The 21,062-nt window shown below is 38.5% G+C and overlaps 1 protein-coding gene across 2 annotated transcripts in view; it reads right to left on the reverse strand.

Moving 5' to 3' along the window:
* The window catches only part of WDTC1 (WD and tetratricopeptide repeats 1), a 62,313-nt gene that overhangs the window by 29,083 nt on the left and 12,168 nt on the right, over positions 1-21,062 (reverse strand). For both annotated transcript variants that reach the window (XM_020983242.2, XM_020983241.2), the window contains exon 3: positions 15,759-15,842. In XM_020983242.2, the coding sequence (XP_020838901.1) occupies positions 15,759-15,842 (84 nt within the window). The remainder of the gene's footprint in view (positions 1-15,758; positions 15,843-21,062) is intronic.

Raw genomic sequence — 21,062 nt, forward strand, 5'->3', positions numbered from 1 at the left:
TTGATAGATACATAAATATATCTATATATAAAGGCCGGAGAAATGAGGCCTTTATCCAAGATACTTGTTGCAAAATCCTGCCCCCCCCTTTGTGTTTTTCTTATAATTTTCGTTGCATTGGTTTTGTTTGCGCAAAAACTTTTTAATTTTATGTAATCAAAATAATCAATGTATTTTACATTTTGTAATGCTCTCCAATCTTCTTTGGTCCTAAATTCTTCCCTTATCCACAAATCTGACAGATAAACTATTCCATGCTCTCTTAATTTGCTTATGGTATCACCCTCTAAGTATAAATCATGTACCCATTTTGACCATATCTTGGTGTGCAGTGTGAGATGGTGGTCTATACCTAGTTTCTGCCACACTGTTTTCCAATTTTGCTAGCAGTTTTTGTCAAATAATGAGTTTTTGTTCCAAAGCTTGGACCTTTGTGGTTATCACAGAATAGATTACTACAGTCATTTACTATAATGTAATTTGTACCTAATCTATTCCACTGATCTACCATACTCTTATTTATTAGCCAGTACCAGATAATTTTGATAATTGCCGCTTTATAATATAGTTTGAGATATGGCTACACCACCCTCTTTTGCATGTTTTTCATTGATGATCTTTTGTTCTTTCAAATGAATTATTACTTTTTATGCTTCCATAAAATAATTTTTTGATGGTTTGATTGGTATGACACTGAACAGATTAATTTAGGTACAATTGTCATCTTTACTATATTGGCTCAGCCCACCCATGAACAATTCATATTTTTCCAATTGTTCAGATCTGACTTTATTTGTGTGAAAAGTATTTTATACTTGTGGTTCATACAGTTCCTGGATTTGTCTTGGCAGGTAGACTCCCAAGTATCTGATATTGTTTACAATTATTTTAAACGGAATTTCTCTTTCTGCTGGACTTTGTTGTAATATATAGAAATGCTGATGATTTATGCAGGTTTATTTTGCATTCTACAACTTTGCTAAAGTTGTTGGTAATTTCAAGTAGTTTTTTAGGTGATTCTCTAGGATTTTCTAAGTATAACATCATATCATCTGAAAAAAATGATAGTTTTGTTTCCTCACTGCTTATTCTAATTACTTTAATTTCTTTTTCTTCTCTTATTGCTATAGCTAATATTTCTTGTACAATACTGAATAACAGAATAATTGGCATCCTTGCTTCACCCCTGATTATACTGGGAAGGCTTCTAGCTTATCCCCATTACAGATAATGCTTGCTGATGGTTTTAGATAAATATTACTTGTCACTCTAAGGTAAAGCTCCATTTATTCCTATGCTCTCTGGTGTTTTTAAGAGGAATGGGTGCTGCATTTTGTCAAAGGTTTTTTCTGCATCTATTGAGATAATCATATGATTTCTGTTGATTTTCTTATTGATATGGTCAATTATGCTGATATTTTTTCTAATATTGAACCCTGCATTCCTGGTATAAATCCCACCTGGTCATAATGTATGATCCTTATGATATACTGCTGTAATCTCTTTGTTAGTATTTTATTTAAAATTTTTGCATCAACAATCATTAGGGAAATTGGTCTATAATTTTCTTTCTCTGTTTTGGCTCTTCCTGGTTCGGGTATCAGAACCATATTTATGTCGTAAAAGGAATTTGGTAAGACTCCTTCTTCACCTATTTTTCCAAATAGTTTATATAGTATTGGGATTAATTGTTCTTTAAATGTCTGGTAGAATTTGCTTGTGAATCCATCTGGTTCTGGGGATTTTTTCTTAGGAAGTTCATTGATGGTTTAATTTTTTTTCAAAGACTGGGTTATTTAAGTATTTTATTTCTTCTTCTGTTAAATCTGGGTAATTTATATTTTTGTAGATATTCACCCATTTAATTTAGATTGTCAGATTATTGGCACATAATTGGGCAAAACAGCTCCTAACAACTGTCTTAATCTCCTCTTCATTGGTAGTGAATTCACCTCTTTCATTTCTGATACTAACAGTTTGGTTTTCTTGTTTATCTATTTTCTTGGGGTTTTTCCCCCTATAAAACCAGTTTGTAATTCTATTCATTAGTTCAATGGTTTTCTTACTTTCAATTTTATTAATCTCCCCTTTGATTTTCAGAATTTCCAATTTGGTATTTATTTGGGGGTTTTTAATTCGTTCTTTTCCCAGTTTTTTTTAATTGCATGCCAAATTCATTAATCTGCCTTTTCTCTTCTTTATTGATGTAAATACATGTATCTTCTAAGAACTTTATCATTATAAGGGCAGTTAGAAGGAGTCTACATACAAAGAGTGTGTAGCAGTAGGTAGTTTATGTTGGGATGGTGTAAAAAAAAATAGGCAAGAAAGTGGGATGACCTGGGAGAAGGAGGAGGAAGAGGTAGAATGGGAGAAATTATCTCACATAAAACAGGAAGGCAAGGAAGAGCTTTTGCAAGGAAGGGGAAAATGGTTAGGGGTGGAGCAGACAACCTTGGAACCTCACTCACATTTAAATTGGTTCAAAGACAGAAAATATAAATACATACTCAATTGGCAAAAGAAATTTATCTTATCCAACTGGGAAGTAGGAGAGGAAGAAGATAAGACGGATAAAAGAAGGCAGTGGTCAGAAGCAAAACAGACTTAGAGGAGGCACAGGATAAAGAGAGAGAGAGAGAACGGGAGGGAGGGGGGAGAGAAAAAGAAAAAGAGGGGGAGAGAAGAAATGGGATGAAGGGAAATGCATTGTAATCATAACTGTGAATATGAATGGGATGAGACCACCCATAAAACACATGTGGGTAGAAGAACGGATTAGAAATCAGAATCCAACAATATGTTGTTTACGAGAGACAAAACAAGAGGGAAACAAAAGACTTAAAATAAGGGGCTGGAGCAGAATCTATTACGTTCAGATGAAGTAAAAAAGGAAGGGGTAGCAATCACGATCTCAGACGAAAGCAAAAGCAAAAATAGACCTAATTAAAAGTGATAAGCAGGGAAACTACACCTTGCTAAAAGGCACAATACATAATGAAGTAATAGCAATACAAATATATGTACAAATGACATAGCATCTAAATTCTTAAAGTAAAAGTTAAATAAGTTACAGAAGGAAATAGACAATAAAATTATAGTGGTGGAGGACTTCAGCTTTCCCCTCTCAGAGGTAGATAAATCTAACCATAAAATAAAAAGAAAGAAGTTGAGGAGATGAAAAGAAATTTAGAAAAGTTAGATATTATCACCTCTGGAAAAAACTTGCCAAATGCATAACCAAATATATAAAAGCAGAAATATTAAATGCACACTTTTCAGACCATAATGCAATAAAAAATTACATGTAACAGACAGCCAAGGAAGCATAGATTTAAAATTAATTAAAACTAAACAATCTAATCCTAAAGAATGAGTAGGTCAAAGAACAAATCATAGAAACAGTAAGTTCATTAAAGAGAAAGATAACAATGAGATAACATTCCAAAATTTGTGGGATGCAGCCCAAGCAGTAGCTGGGGGAAAATTTATATCTCTAAATGAGTTTATTAATAAAAGAGAAAAAGAACAGATAAATGGATTGGGCATACAACTTAAAAAAAAAACAAATTAAAAATCCCTAAACACCAAAATAGAAGTCCTGAAAATCAAAGGAGAGATTAATAAAATTGAAAGTAAAAAAAAAAAAACAACACTGAACTAATAAATAAAACTAAGAGCTTGTTTTATGGAAAACAACAACAATAAAATAGATTGCTTAACTGGATTAAAAAGAAAGAAAACCAAATTACCAGTATCAAAAATGAAAAGGGTGAATGGCCCACCAATGAACATGAAATTAAAGCAATTAATGTATTAGGGTTATTTTGCCCAAGTACAAGCTAGTTAAACTGACAAATCTAAGTGAAATGGATGAATATTTACAAAAATACAAACTGCTCAGATTAACAGGAGAAGAAATAAAATACTTAAATAACTCTATCTCAGAAAAAGAAGTTGAACAAGTTATCAATGAGCTCCCTAAGGAAAAAACCCAGGATCAGATGAGTTTACAAGTGAATTCTACCAAACATTTAAGGAACAACTCATTCCACTACTATGTAAGCTATTAGGAAAAAACAGGTAAAGAAAGAGTCCTACCAAATTCCTTTTATGACACAAATATGGTTTAGATACCTAAACCCAGGGAGAGCAAAAACAGAGAAAGAAAATTACAGACCAATTTCCTTAATGAATATCGATGCAAAAAATTTAAATAAAATACAAGCAAGGAGATTACAGCAATGTCACAAATATCATACACTATGACCAGGTGGGATTTATACCAAAAATGCAGGGCTGGTTCAATCACATCAATAACAAAAATCATATGATTATATCAACAGATTCAGAAAAAGCATTTGACAAAATGCAACACCCATTCCTATTAAAAACACCATAACGCACAGGAATCATTGGAGCCTTTCTTAAAATGATAAGTAATATCTATCCAAAATCAAGAACAAGCATCATCTGTAAGGGGAATCAACTTGAAGCCTTCTTAAGAACAAGAGTGAAGTGATGACGTCGATGATCACCAGTGTTAGTCAATACTGTACTAGAAATGCTAGCTATAGTTATAAAACAAGAAAAAGAAGTTGATGGAATAAAAATAGGCAATGAGGAAAATAAAACTATCACTCCTTGCAGATGATATGATGGTATAATGAGAGAACACTAGAAAATCAACTAAAAACCTAGCTGAAAACAGTTAAATTCAGCAAAGTTGCACGACATAAAATAAACCCACATAAATCATCAGCATTTCTATATATTACCAACAAAACCCAGCAGGAAGAGATAGAGAAATTCCATTTAAAATCACTGCAGACAATATAAAATGCATGGGTGTCTACATGCCAAGACAAACTAAGGGATTATATGAACACAATTACAAAACACTTTTCACACAAATACGGACAGACCTAAAGAACAGGAGAAATATTAATTGCTCATGGGTAGGCCCCGTCAATATGATAAAAATGACAATTTTGCCCAACTTAATTTCCTTACTTAGTGCCATATCAATCAAACTACCAAAGAATTATTTTATAGAGCTAGAAAAAACAAAATTCATCTGGAAGAACAAAAGGTCAAGAATAGCAAGGGAATCAATGAAAAAAAAATGTTAAGGAAGGAGCCCTAATAGCCAGATTTCAAACTACATTACAAAGTGGTAATCATCAGAACAATCTGGTACTGGCTAAGAAACAGACTGGTGGATCAGTGGAATAGATCAGGTACACAATACATAATATCACCATAGTAGTAATCTAGTGTTTGATAAACGCAAAGATCCAAGCATGGGAGTAAGAATTCATCATTTGAAAAAAAAATTGCTGGGAAAGTTGGAAAGCAGTTTGGCAGAAACTAGGCACAGACCAACATCTCACACTGTATACCAAGATAAGGTCAAAATGGATAAATGATTTAGATGTAAAGGGTGATAATCGGGCAAATTAGAGGAGCTTGGAAAAAGGTACCTGTCAGATCTAAGGCTAAGGGAAAAGTTTATGACCAAACAAGAGATAGAAAGGATTACACGAAGTAAAACAGATCATTTTGTTTACATGAAATTAAAAGTTTTTGCACAAACAAAACTTGTGCAGTCAAAATTAGAAGGAAAACAGGAAACTGGGGGACAAAATTTAATAGCAAATTTCTCCGATAAAGGCCTCATTTCTCAAATATATAGGGAACTGAGCCAAATTCATAAAAATAAAGTACCATTCCCCAGTTGACAAATGGTGAAAGGATATGAACAGGCAGTTTGCAGAAGAAGAAATCAAAGCTATCAATAGTCACATGAAAAAATGCTCTAAATCACTACAGATTAGAGAAATACAAATGAAAACAAATCTGAGGTACCACCTCACACTTATCAGATGGGCTAACATGAGATTCTGGGCAAGTCACTTAACTCCTATTACCTCACCAAAAAGAAAAAAACAAAAACAAAAACAAACAAACAAAAAAACCCCCTCCAGATTGGCTAACATGACAGAAAAGAAAAATGGCAAATTCTGGAGAGAATGTGGAAAAATTTGGGACAGTAGCGCACTGCTGGTGGAGTTGTGAACTAGTCCAACCATTGTAGAGAACAACTTGGAACTATGCCCAAAGGGCTATAAAACTATGCATAGATTTGGCCCAGCAACACACAGCTGCTAGGTCTATAGCCTAAAGAGATCAAAGAAAAAGGAAGAGGAGCCATATAGCACCTCTTTTTGTGGTAGCAAAGAACTGAAAATTCAGAAGATGCCCATCAAAGTGAGGGCTGGTTGAACAAGTCTATGGTATATGATTGTGATGGAATATTACTGTGCTATAAGAAATGATAAGAAGGATAGTTTTAGAAAAACCCAGGAAGACATATGAACTCATGCAAAGTGAAGTTAGCCAAACCAGGAGGACATTCATTGTACACAACAACAGCAATATTATAAGGATGATCAACTGTGAAAGACAGATACTCTGATCAACGATCCAGGACAATTCCAAAGGACCCAGGATGAAAGATGCTATCCACCTTCAGACACAGAACTGATGAACTCTAAATGCAGACTGAAGCATACTTTTAAAAAAAAATTTTATTGTTTTATTTTATTTGTGTTTTCTTTGGCAACATGGCTAATATGGAAATGTTTGCATAACTTCACATATGATCAGTATCAAATTACCTTCTCAAGAAGGGGCAGGGATGGGAGAGAAAGAATTTGGAACTCAAATTTTTAAAAATTATCATTAATTTTACACATAATTGGGAAATATTTAATAAAATAAAAATAATTTTTAAAAAATCATATTGTATATACTCTATTTTTACTTATGTGTGTGCATGTAAAATACCCCTACCCCCAAATTAGAATACAAGCTCCTTGAGGGCAGAAACTATTTTATTTTCATGGCCCAGCACCCAGAAGGAACTTTAATAAAAGTTTGCTGATTCAAATTGGAAAAACTCTGGACTTGAGGTCATAAGACCCGTGTTCAAATGATATCAACTAGATATATGTGATGGGTCAACTTCTGTGTGGCAAGTCATTTAATGTCTATGAATCTTAGTTCTTTCAATAGTAAATAATGATGACATTATTTGCCTTGCCTACCCCACAGGCTGTTTTGAAGAAGCCGCTACTTAAGGCCATTAAGCTATTTTTACTCTTACTTCCTAATCTGGGTCATAATAATAGTGCAGCACTGTTTACACTAATAGAGACAAACAGAGGAGGCACAGACTATACTATACATCAGATCATTAAAAAAAAATCTATTTGACAGTCAGACATTACATTCACCTTCCTACACAAAAGTTTTTGAGGAAGACCAGTTCACTAGAACTTCTATGGAAGACTCATGGAAAGATACTTCTCTGCTGTGTAGCTGAGACAAATATATTTCTCTAATTCATGTGGCATAGTTTTTTATAACTTAATTTTGTTCAGGGGATTTCACAGTGCTCCCTGAAACAAAAAAATGACATAAATCGTAAAAAAAAAGTCAGGAATCACTGGCTAAAGCGAACAGCTTGAATGAAGCACAAAAGGTGAGAAGGCTTGGATGGGCTGAATTCTGCAATTGGGGCCAGAGCAAAATGGCCCATCTATCACACCAGCATCACAGACCCAACAAAGTATAATCAAACACACACACATTCAGGCGTCTGCCACTTTTGGAGACAGCATGAAGGAGAAACCATCTGGATTTGGGACCTGAAGACCCACTGGGTTCCAATCTTCTCCCACTTATTCCCTATAAAACTTTGGGAAAGTCACCGAAGGCTTCTGGGTGTAAAACAAGAAGGACGGCCCAGCTGATGGGTAAGGTTCTTCTGGGCTCTTAATTTATGCTAATAGGATCCTTCCTTCCCACCCCACCCAATTGTGCTTCCAATGCTGGCTACACCCCATAGTGAGCAGAAAAGCCAAAAAGGAAGGGGAGGAGACTCCTGGTGAGGAGTCACAACCTGGATATAATTTAAAGATGATTCAAATACAGCTTCAAGTTATAGACAGACATGCAACTAAGTGCAAGCTTTGTAAAAGGAGAGATACAAGAGATGTGAATCTAACTGCTCTCCTTGCTTGGCCAGGAAGTTTCCTGGAGGAAACTGAGGCAAAGGTCTTACCCAGGGCCCCAGCTCATTCCTCTACCTCCTCTATACTTCTCTGCCATGAGGCACAGACACCTATTTTTATCTATTTCAAATAGTGGTGCCGATTTTTTATAACAATTATGTTTGGAGGATTTTACCACTTTCCTTAAAACAACAGCTCATTAAATTGTTAAAAAAAAACAGGGTCAGGAATCAATGACTGAGGCAGATTAGCAGACTAAGGGAAACTAATACTGGCAGCAAAATCCCATAAAAGAAACCCAAAGAAATCCTTTTTTCTTCTTACTCTCACTCTTCTATGTTTAAAAGGTTTTCCATCTATTTCAACAATTACTGAATTCTATACTGCTTTAATGTTTGCCAATGTTTTCCTCAGAGGCAGGTGTAAAAATATCCATTTTATAGACCAGAAAACTGAGGCTTTAGAGATTAAGTAACTCGTCCAGGACCCCCAGAGATAAAGTCATAACCTGGACTCAAACCTATGTCTATCAATTCCAAGATCAAGTGCTTTCTCCCACAGTACCATCCACTAACAGAGAGCCCCAAGAGGACCCCAGAAAGACCCATCTCCAGTTGCTGGCTCTCCTCCAAGCACAGAACGTTACTGAGGAGCCCAAGCCCATTTCTTTCTTAGAAACCCTGTTCTCTCATACTACCTGCTCAAGCTATAGGATGAGTGAGCAACAAATCAGCTGAAAACACCTGCCTTCTGGATCCCTTCCATCAAAAAGCATGCTCCCCCTTTCCTGGGTCTCCAGTCTTTGTACCTGAACAAGAACACCTTTATCCAGGAACCACAGTGGACATTTAAATCAGAGTTGATTTTGACCCAGGAAATAGGGAGCAAGGAGCAGGAGAGGAAATGTGTGGGTGGGTGGGGTGGGGGCTGGGGGGTGTTGAGATGGGAAAAGCACAGAAAGTCCAGAATAGCTTCACTACACACAGAATCATTCTGCTGAAGAATGCCAATAAAGGGTTTTATGACTTTGAACACATGCCCAAGAATCTGCTTTATGAGAGAACACTGCATCTGACACAAATTATTTTGGTCTTGATAAACAGAGCTGGCTCTGGTACAGGCACACGATACGTAATTATATTTGAAAAATACAAGAGAAGAATATGTGTTCGCTACACAGGGGTGCAAATAAACCAGTGAAAGGAGAGAAGGGTACTGGGAGGAGGGGTGAGGTTGGAGGTGATTGCTACTGAGGGTTGAGCAGGGGCTTCTCCAGGCTGTGTCTGCTCAATGAGGCACTGCGTAGCAGAGAGCACAGCAGAGACAAGAACACAGAGAAAATCTGCAGTAAAGTCCCAACTCCTACTTAAACCCAAAGTTCCTCTGTCTTCTCACAAAGTGCTGACAAGCAAAGAACACCACCCTTCCCTAAATATATGGCTTTCATTTCAATAGGGTTTCCAGGTTTATTAAGGGTTTTCCTCCCAACTCCTTGTCAACACTATCTCCATTTTAGACATGAGGAAACAGAAGCTATTTGCCCACAGCTGGTAAGTAGAGGTCACTGAACACCAAGTTTCATGTACTTTCTACTGTCCACATACACATGCCCTGTGAAAGAGGAAACGCTTGGATAATTCACAAAATAATAAAAAAAAAATACAGAAGTATGAATGTCAGAACTGGAACCTATCATCTAGATCAATTCCTATCTGCTAAAAAAAAAAAAATGGAATGAGGCCCAGGGAAGAGAAGTGATTTGCCCAAAGTCATACGACATTTCAGCAACTGAGCTGCAACTAGAGGTGTCCACAGCCGGATGCTATCTGATCAGTGGCCCAGCCTGCCTTTCATGAGGCACAGGAAAACTTGGGAAGCCAGATTCCTTCCTTTGGTTTAATGGCCTTTAAAAAAAAGTTATCTACCCCAAGCTCTGCACAACTAGAAAGACTGAATTTGCAGGGAAACTTCAATACTCTTCTCATGGGAGGTGAACAAGGCTGAGCCCCTCTTATTAGAAGAAGGTCCATGCCCAGAAAAACTGGGACCTCTCCCTTTAGAACCAGAGACAAAAGGATATTAAGGGCCAGAATTTTAACAGTTAGCAGGGAGAACAGACTCCACCTAGCCTAACCCATACACAAAAGGAAGCCCTACTATGCCATACAGGCCAAATGGTCATCTAGGCTCTGCTGGTAGCCCTTTAAGGAGGGGAAAGGAGGCAGCCCATGGCTTTTTGGTCAGCTCTAATTGTTAGGAGGGTTTTCCTGACATTGAGCTTATATTGGCCTCTTTGCAACGTGTATCCACTGGCGTTGCTGGGAATATTACAGAATACGGATTAAATTCTGCATAGTCACCTATTGATGTCCATATACCAGTCTCATTATAATCCAGCTATTTGGACTTCATGAATTGAGAAGGTGTGAGGATCAGAGATGTTTTCTATTTCATGATCTTGTATCCAATAAGACTAACTCAATATTTAGGTTTTATAAAGTATTACAAGGCATCCTAAATGTGAATTGCATAACATTTACTAGTGCCATTAAAAAAAATAGTTCTGAGAGACAATTTGGTATAGGGAAAATTGTATTAAATTTACAATGAGACCTGACTCTACCTGCCAAAAACTATCTGCCCATTCCTGGGTCTAGAGGTAGCTCAAAATAGGAAGGTTACTCATTCCTCTCTCCCTTCCAAGTCTGCCTTCTCCAGGAAGTAAACAGGCAAAAGGACTAGACTACGGATTAAGTCAGTGGATATTTAATGTCAATTTCTGCCAACCTTCCCTCAACCATAAACAAAACTTCTCTCATGCAGTTCTTCCCTTAAAACTTCAAGAAAGAAGAATCTAGCACACAAGATTATCAATGGAAACTGAAAAGATTCCAATTAAAGAATCTGGTCAAAATCTCTCTGGCCTGGTAACAACTACTACAAGATTTCTCAAAATAAAAACACAACAACACAAACATAGAACTTCTGAGCTAGAAGGGGCTCAAGGGGCTCTAGGGCCACATGATCCAGCTCACACCTGAAAAAAGAATCCCTACAACAACAGTTCTGACAAGTAGAGGGCCATCCTGCCCTGTACAGCCTTAAAACGCAGCACTTTATGTAAATTCCTGTTAAATCTCAAATTGGTCTGAGCTTAGCATATCACTCTCCTAAAACCATTTAAAATCTCCATACCGTCACCTCTTTGATTAGCGGCTACTTTGGATTTTGCTTTATCTACAAATCTGATAATCACGCCTATCTTCATCCAAGTCATTGATAAAAACCTGGAGAATCCCGGAAAGTACTCCATGTCCTTCCATTCCTCTGGGAAAAACCGTTCAATCAGCTCCAGACTCAGCCAACAGTAATAGCAGCCCACCAGGTATTACCTATTTCTCAGAGACACGATGGGAAAGCTATAAAAATCATCTCTGCCTACCGCATTTCCTTGTTCTATCAATCTAGAGAGGACATCCCTTTACCAAATGATGCAAGTGCTTATAACTTCCATTAAGTCATGATGCTTCTTACTAATCTAGTACCCTTATAAAAAGTGAGGTTAATTTGGGATAGTTTTTCTTAATAAACCCATTATTAGCTTCAAAAGATCACCACCTTCTTTTCTAACAAGAGCTCAAACTACACAGAAAGACCTAAAAAGCAAATGGAAAAAAGTTATTAAAGTAGCTAGATGACAAAGTAGACAGCAGTGGATCTGGAATCAGGAAGATCTAAGTTCAAATCCAGCCTCAGACACATACTAGCTATATAATCCTGGGCAAGTCGCTTAACCTCTGTTTGCTTCAGTTTCCTCATTTGTAAAACAGAGGTAATAGCACCTACCTCTCAGGGTTTTTGTGAGGATAAAATAAGGTAATACTTGTAAAGCACTGTGCAAATCTTAAAGTGCTATATAAAGGCTAGCTATTATTTTTATTATTAGAAATCAGATTAGCTCATTAAGATGGCATATAAAGAAACAGCATGGCTATTTAGTGATCAGAAGGTAAACTAAAGTCATTCACTTATATTCACACAGTATGTGCTTAATAAATATTTGTTGATGATACTCAAACATTTATTAAGTCCCCGTGTGCAGAGCACCGTGTTCCCTGCTGGGGCACATATACAGTTTGGATAAGACAAACCTCACAGAGCTCACAGTCTAGCAGGGAAATGAGATACATATACAGTAACATAACTATATGAGGGATACAAAACGATATGTGAGTTTACAGGAGGAGAATCAGGAACAAGTTCCTGGTGGTTGCAAGATTTAAATCAGGCTTTAAAGAACAGGGAGGAACTCAACAGGTGGAGAGAGATGGTAGTGTGGGATATTCCAAGCATAGGAACTAATGAGAGGCAGGAAAGTGCAGTTGGAAAAGTGAAAAGTCATTTGCTGACAGGATATGAACAGGCAGTTTTCAGAAGATGAAATCAAAGCTATCTACAATCATACGAAAAATGCTCTAAATCACTACTGATTAGAGCAATGCAAATTAAAATAACTCTGAGGTGCCATCTCACATCTGTCAGATTGGTCAACATGACAGAAAATGAAAATAATACATGTTGGAGGGGATATGGGAAAATTGGGACACTAAAGCACTGTTGGTGGAGTTGTGAACTAATCCAACTACTCTGGAGAGCAATTCGGAACTATGCCCAAAGGGCCATAAAACTATATATACCCTTTGATCCAGCAATACCACCAGGTCTGTATCCCAAAGAGATTTAAAAAAAAAAAAGGAAAAAGAAAAGGACCTATGTGTATAAAAATGTTTATAGCACCTCTTTTTGTGATGGCAAAGAATTAGAAATTGAAGGGATGCCCATCAGTTGGGGAATGGTTGAACAAGTTGTGGTATATGATTGTGATGGAATATTATTGTGCTATAAGAAATAATGAGCAGGATGCTTTCAGAAAAACCAAGAATGAATTACATGAACAGATGCAAAGTGAAATGAGCAGAATCAGGAGAACATTGTACATAGTAATAGCAATACTGTAAGGATGTTTAACTGTGAATGACTCTGCTATTCAGTGATCCGAGACAATTCCTAAGGACTTATGATGAAAATGCTATACACCTTCATAGAAATGATGGAGTCTGAATGAAGATCAAAGCATACATTTTAAAACTTTCTTTATTTTTTTTGGTCTTTCTTTCACAATATGACTAAGAAGGAAATGTTTTATATGACTGAACATAGATAACCTTCTCAATGAAGGGGTTGAGGAGGGAGGGAGAGAATTTAGAACTCAAAAATTTTAAAAAACAAATGTTAAAAATTATCTTCACATGTAATTGGAAAAAATAATTTTAAAAAATAAAGCACCTCACAAATATTCTCACATTTGATCCTCACAACAACCCTGCAAGGTAGGTGCTGTTATTATTTCCATATTACATTTGAGGCAACTGAGGCAAACAAAGGTTAAATGACTTGCCTAAGTTCACACACTAGTGAGTATTTGAGGCCAGATTTGAACTGGGTCTTCCTGATACTAGGAAAATGAAGGAAATAGGTAGATTTCTTCAGTTAGGAAATAATCAGAATAACTGGGTCATAACAAGATGGCATACAGATTCCTAGAGAGGCACAGATGTTCAGAAGATAGAGAGAAATGAAAGGCAGAAGTCTTGTATACTTAGTATAATACACCTAAGTTTAGAGGCCCAGGAAACTGGAAGGGGCCTACCTGTCAGATGTCTGACTGAAGAGGAAAAATATGGCAATCTTATTCAAGGAATGTGGTAAGAGTTCTCCAGATCAAGGAAGAAAGGTGGAAAAAATCCTTCCTAATGCAACTTAAAGCATCATGGTAGGATGTGAAAAAAAACAAATGGCATTTTGGGAACATGGATTCTATCCCAGCTGTAAAGAGTTAACACTAATGGCTGTGTGAACACAGGCAAAACCTTTCCTACTGCTGGGCCTCAGTTGTCTCTTCTGTAAAATGGGGGACTGGACTCAACCCATCCAGGTCTTACTTTCTATGAACTCATCAGTGTGCCTGTAGATTAGGAATTGGTAGTGATGGGGTAAATGACTACTAAGCTATATGCTGGAAGTAGTTTTGTTTGTTTTATAATAAGGGAGTGACTAGGTTTTAAAGAGTGTGCTTGGGATAGTTTTCTAGTACAGAGAAAATAACTAGGATTCTGATTCAGTTTGCACTAAGAGGAAGTACTGAATTAAGAAGAAAAAGGTAGATGGAAACATCTGGGCAGCAGCCACATGATAACAGCTTTCAGATTCCTAAAAAGAGGACAGAAATGTGCAGAAGTAGAAAAAAAAGAACCTCAGAGCAACAAAAGTTTTCAAAAACTCAGGGCCTTAGGGCAAAACACAGAAGGGAAAATGCCTAAGAAACAAAATAATCCAAGTAAACTTTGAAACTTTTCAAAACTACATAGCCCTATGGACAAAGGAACAAACTCTAGTAGTATGTAGGCAGACTAACAAAATACCAAACTGGCCAAACCCTGAATAACACAGAGATCTGAAGGCAAACAGGAAAGTCACAGAAAGCAGAAATTAGGCTAGATTACTAACTGGATTATGTGCTACCTGTTTGGAGATGAACTCAGAGCCAGATGGGAGACTAATAAATCACACAAACTGATGAGCTCCTACTCACTGTCCAGCACAAATCAATTTTCTTTAAACAATCTCTTATCTAGAAGAGATCTCTGAGGGCCTTTGCGCCCCAACTTAACTGAGCAGAAATGATGTCAAACAACCAGCTTCTGAAAGAATACCTTGTAACTGTGTAATATGCCATCATTTTCACATCCATGACCTCACCTGAGCCTCACAACAAGCCTTGAGATACAGAACAAGTAAGTGTATGACTGCACTTTTACAGATGAGGAAACTGAAGTCAGAAAAGTTAACTGATCCTTTGTCCAGCACTCTTTCCACCAAACAAGGCTACCTCAACAAGGTGGCCTTGTAAGAGTAAATCTGACTAAATCCATTTATCCTCCTTTGGTCAATTCTACCTCTGGGTCTTCATGTGCCCATTTCTCTCCTGACACTGCTATTCACTCTGTGCAGGCCCTCCTCACCTCATGCTAACCTGCCCGCCTCAAGTCTCTCCCCACTCCAATCTGGCCTCCACTGAGCCGCTGAATCGACCTTCCTGAAACACAAGTCTGATCGTGTCACCCTACCCCCCACCCCCAATTCACTAAATTCCAGGGCTCCTCTAGGATCAAATATATAAAATCTCTGTGAAATTAAAGAATTGGACTGAATGTCCTCTGAGGTGCCTCCCAACTCTGACATCCTGTATTCTTAGCTCCTCTTCAACTTGAATGATCTGAGACTCTAAAGATGCAGACCCACGTAAAGCCATAAAACAGCCAAACCCAGGATTAGGTAGAGAAAAGCTGTATGGTCAACAGTCCTTCATTCAAGTAATAGAAAAGAATGTGGAACACAGAAAATGCAGAAACAATTTCTATTTTTCTTCTGCAATCATTTGGATTTTGTAGCAGCTTTACCTTTTTAGTTCAATTTGAGGGAGGCTGGGGAAGTGAGGTAGAAGCGTAACTGACATTAGTGGAAAATGAGCCCAGTTTTGAAAAGTAATCCACAGTGGCCTCCCTCTTATTCCCTAAGAGTAGACCACCTGGCAACTAGGTTACTGGTTTCAACTTTTACCTGCAACTCAGCTTCTAGGCCCAGGCGCCGGATGAATGGGTCTGTGACGTGGTAATGCCGCTCGAAGCTCAATGCACCCCGCTCCTAGAAAATGGAAACAAACCTAATGTTTTATCAATTCAGTTTAATGAGTCTTTCCTGGAGCATCTATTAAATACACAGCAGTGTGTTAAGCAGTACAGGAAATACAAAAGAAGACAATGGACTGCCCCTAAGGAGCTCACAATCTATTGGGGAAGAGAGCTATTATTAGGTTCCAAGTAGTAACAGATAGAAAAAAACTCTTAAAATGGCTTGGAGTAGCTTTAAAAATTGCAGGTATTTCCCTCTTTTCTTTGCAGAGGTGGCGAACTACAGGTATGGAATGCTGCTTCAGCATCCGCCCGTCTGACTAAGCATAAGTGTTGCCTAGCCTGCTGGTGTACTTTTTTCCCTCTTTCTATGCTGTGTTACCAAGGATGGTCTGTTGGGTCAGAGAATGGATATAGTTGGAAACAACATGATACAACAAAAGGCATCAATAAAAAACTCTTTAAAAAAAAGAAAAGAAAACATGCCAGGTATTATTACTAAAACGTTAGGTAATATACAATCAAGTGATTATAAAAACAAAACCAAAAACCTCCTCATGTTGCTATAGCACCTCTGGGGTAAGTTGCATAACCCCATTTTACACATTAGGAAACCGAGGCCCAAAAGAGGCTATGTGAATTATTCACGGTCACACAACTGGTAAGAGTGAGAACCAGGTACTGACTATAAGTTCTACAGGTATTTGGAGAAGAGACTCAATGTAACCAAAATAACACGTACATTCAAAACCCAATTCTTACCCACATGTACAAAAATATTTACAACAACTCTTTCTGTGGTGGCAAAGAATTGGAAATTGAGGGGATGCCCATCAATTGGGGAATGACTGAACAAGCTGTGGTATATGAACGCAACGGAATACTATCGCGCTATAAGAAATAATGGGGTCAGCTAGGTGGCAGAGTGGATTAGGCTCCAGCCTTGGAGTCAGGAGGACCTGAGTTCAAATCCGGTCTCAGACACTTGACGTTTACTAGCTGTGTGACCCTGGGCAAGTCATTTAACCCCAACTGACTCCCCAAAAAGTAAAAAAAAAAAAAAAAAGAAAGAAAGAAATGATGAGCAGGCAGATTTCAGAAAAACCTGGAAAGACTTGTATGGACTAATGCTGAGTGAAGTGAGCAGAACAAGAGAACATTATACACAGTAACAGCCACATCGTGCAACTTTGATAGACTTAGCTCTTCTCAGCAATGCAAGGATCTAAGACATCTCCAAAAGTCTCATGATGGAAAATGCTATCCACATCCAGAGAAAGAATTATGGAGTTTGAATGCAGATCGAAGCATGCTATTTGCTCTTTTTTGTTTTGTTTCTTCCTTCTTGTGGTTCCTCCTATTGGTTCTAATTCTTCTTTACAATATGACTAATGCGAAAATACATTTAATAGCAACGTACATGTAGAGCCTATATTAGATTGCATGCCATCTTGGGAAGGAAGGTGAGGAGGGAGGGGGAGAAAATTTAAAACTCAAAAGTGTGTGGAAGTGATTGTTGAAAACTAAAAATTAATTAATTTTTTTAAAAACCCAACTCTTCCTCCTCATTCCCACAATTTTGTCGCATATACCGCCATCTTTCCAATCATTCAATCTATAAACTTCACAGTCATTTTTGACTCTTCTTTCTTTTTCAGGTACAGCTGGTTACCAACATCTGTCACTTCTACTTTCACAGTATCTCTCTAATCCATTTCCTCCTTTCCACTCTGATGGATACCACTCTCATTCAGAGGCTCATCATCTTCCACCAGAACCACTGCCATAGCCTCCTGACTGGCAGCCCTGCCTCCAGTCTCTTCCCTCTCTAATTCATCCTTTATACATTCTCCTTAATGCACATTTCTGACCAAGTTATTCTCATACTCAAAAACTTCAACGGTTGCCTTCCACCGAGGCACAATAAAATGCAAACATCTTAGCTTTGTATTCAAGGCCCCCACAATCTTTCAAATCTTTCCAGCCTCAGTTCATACAACTCTAACCAAAATGGACTCATTACAACTCCATGATAACTGTCCCTTCTCTCCAGTTTCACTGTCTTTGTCCCCCATGCCTGATATAGATCCAGGTACCATGTCCTCCACTAAGCCTTCCCTGATTCCTCTCTCTTCCCCTAGATAGAAATAATCCCTCCCATTTTTCATAACCTCTTCTTTGCATTTGATTTTTTACAAATTGTATTTTTATTGATAGCTTTTCCTGTTACAACTCGTTCATTTCCAAATATATCTTTTACTCCTCCCATCCCCTAGCAAGTTATTCCTTGTTATGAAGATGAAAAAAGAAATCAGATCACTACAAGGAGCAATCTTGACTCCAGAGAACTAATGAAGAATCCCGCTTTCCCCCTTTCAGTGGGTAAGAGTGGATTATATCTGGGATAAGGCATACATTACCAGGCAAATGGTCCTAATACTTAACTATTTCTTTATTGGGCAGCTAGGTGGAACACTGGATAGAATACCAGACCTAGAATCAGGAAAATCTAAGTGCAAATCTGGCCTCAGACACTTACTAGCTGTGTGACCTTGGGTAAGTCACTTCACCTTGTTTGCCTCAGTTTCCTCATCTGTAAAATGAGCTGGAGAAGGAAATGGCAAACCATTCCAGTATCTTTGCCAAGAAAATCCCTAATGGGGTCATGGAGAGCTGGATATGACTGAAAATGACTGAACAAATTTCTTTACTACAAGGGAGGTTTCTATTAAGGAAAATGTGGTTATTGGAAATTGACAGCAATGGGTTTTTTCCCAAGGGAATAAAAAAGAATCAGCTTAGCAAAAGCAGACATCACCTGCACCGCATCTGACACCAACTAAAACTCTCATGCCCACCGCATCCCCCTCCCCATTCTGCCCGGAAGGGAAGGAGGCTCACTCTCTTCATTGTGTGGGGCTGTGCTGGGCCAGTTTGGATTCACTGTTCTGTTTACATGGTTGTCAGGTGCTCTCCTGTAGCTGCTTCCTTCCCCCAGCACTGGTTCCTCTTCTCTTCCAATGCCTCTCATTTCTTATGCACTTAAATGCTCTCTCATCTGTGGTACAGCTACCTGTGTAGATATCTTACTCCCCTGCAGGACCTGAGGATCCATGACAGCAATGATGTCATCATTTTTCACCTTGCATCACCCCAGAACCCTGGGAAGAGTAATCCCCAGACCACACGTCCCATCGTCCTGCTTCCAGCCAATCCCCAGACCTGTCATCCTGGGAAGCTGGGCCATGGGGTGATGAAGCCTGGCAACTGCCTAGCGAGTGGGGCTGGGGGGCAGCCACAACTGCTGAAGACCCAGAAAAGAACACTTTCTCCATCAAAAATCCTTTTCCGTGTCTCATAGTTACAGTGTATCAGTGGAAACGCCATTAAAGAGGTCTTCCCACCGGCTTTGCCACTGCATCCTTTCCATCTGACATGCAGCTGAAACTTTCTGTATGTGCTATTGAGCAGGGGCTGGCTCACCCTTCTGTTGGTCTCCCCAGCTCTTAAGTACGGTGCTTTGCACATAGGAAGCGCCTCATAAATACTTTTTTTCTTCTTTCAGCACCAAGCACAGTGCTCAGCACATACAAGACACTTTCTTTTTAATGAAAAAAGAAACTTCATTGTGGACTGGCATGTTAGGAAAGGAAGAGCTGGGGCTTGAACTAGTCTATGAAGATTTCTGACAGGTGCAGAAGAGTAGAGAGGGCATACCTATCTACGTACATCAACTTCACACCTCTGGGACCATGAGAAGTCAGGTTTTCAGAATCCTGAAGTCTAGTCTTTAAAGATGCCAAAACTCCTTCATATCACTTAACATTTATTAGCATGACTATCTGCCTAGCAGCACATCCTTGTGGCATCTCTAAAATGCCTGCTCAAGATCTCTTTAATCCAGTGGCACCACTTGGAGCCTTTCCCTAAAAAGGAGGTCCCATTCCCTTGGTACACCCAGCAAATCCTCCCCATCCTAAGCTCTCATCTCCTTCACTAAAAGCACTCCTGAGATCTTGCCTCTTCCATACAGTCTTCCTTGGATTAATTAACTAGAGGAGATGTAACGAATTCCTATCACCCCAAACTGTCTGGCATAGAGACTCTCCCTAGGATGCGCCCACCCTTAAACCCCCCACCTACATCCATGCCATGTATGTGACACAAATACACCAGAGCTTCACTTTAATTTGACAACAGCACAGAACTCCACTTGACATGGAGCTGGGCCCCATATCTGAGCATTTAATTACTTTGTTATAATACAGTCCTACAGCAGAAACTGACTCTATATAGCAAAGTACTAGTAGAATCACTGCGGCCTATTCACCTATAAGTTCAAGGTTTCTACTTGAGATTGAGAGTTCTTAGGACACAGGGCTCATCTCGGTTAAACACACTTATCATACTAAACTCCCACTATTTTCAGGCTACTGTAATAAGCACTGTGGGAAGGACAAGATAGATTCTCTGCTCAGAGGAGCTTATAATCTAATAGGAAAACAACCACACTTGAAAGATACCAAAGAATATACGGAGGCCAAGTATTTGTGTGACCTGGGGATGACTCAAAACCTCTCTGGGTTTCAGCCTCTAAGGTCCCTTCCAACACCAAGATTCTAGGGCTAGGACAGACCAGGGAATCACAGAATCTTAGGGCTGGAAGCACCTCCATCCACCACCTCACCCCCAAGTAGTCATCCAGCCTCCAACCAAAAACCTCGCTGCCTCCCTGAGGGCTGCCCTTTTTAGACAGCTCCAAGAGGTTTCTCTTTATATCCAGCCTAAATCTGCTTCTCTGCAACTTTTACTAACTAGGCCCATGCAAAGAAAAAAAAAAGACACACCCTAAATGTTAAATTTGTATTTGAACATCACAATTCTAATAATTCTGCCAAGTGGTAGGAACATGGAGTATTGTCCTCACTTGACAGAAGAGGAAACTAAAGCTCAGAAAGGTAAAAGCATGTCACCATGTTGCATATATGCAGCTCATTATAGTTTTTCAAATATTTTCTCATTTTCATTCCCACGATCAGACCATAATTTAACAATAATTATCAATATTTGACAGAGGAGGAAACAGACAAGGCCTTGAGTGGCTGAGTGATGTTGTGAGCATGGCACCAAGAATCACAACATGACATAAAGTATGTGGTTAGCTGAAGGTAGCTCGCAGACATCTGCCCCTGAAGGAGACACGGTGAGTGCGCATTTGGGGTGTGCGCTATGG

Source organism: Phascolarctos cinereus, unplaced genomic scaffold (genome assembly GCF_003287225.1).
Source record: "Phascolarctos cinereus isolate Bilbo 61053 unplaced genomic scaffold, phaCin_HiC Scaffold_726;HRSCAF=1367, whole genome shotgun sequence".
Lineage (NCBI taxonomy): Eukaryota > Metazoa > Chordata > Mammalia > Diprotodontia > Phascolarctidae > Phascolarctos > Phascolarctos cinereus.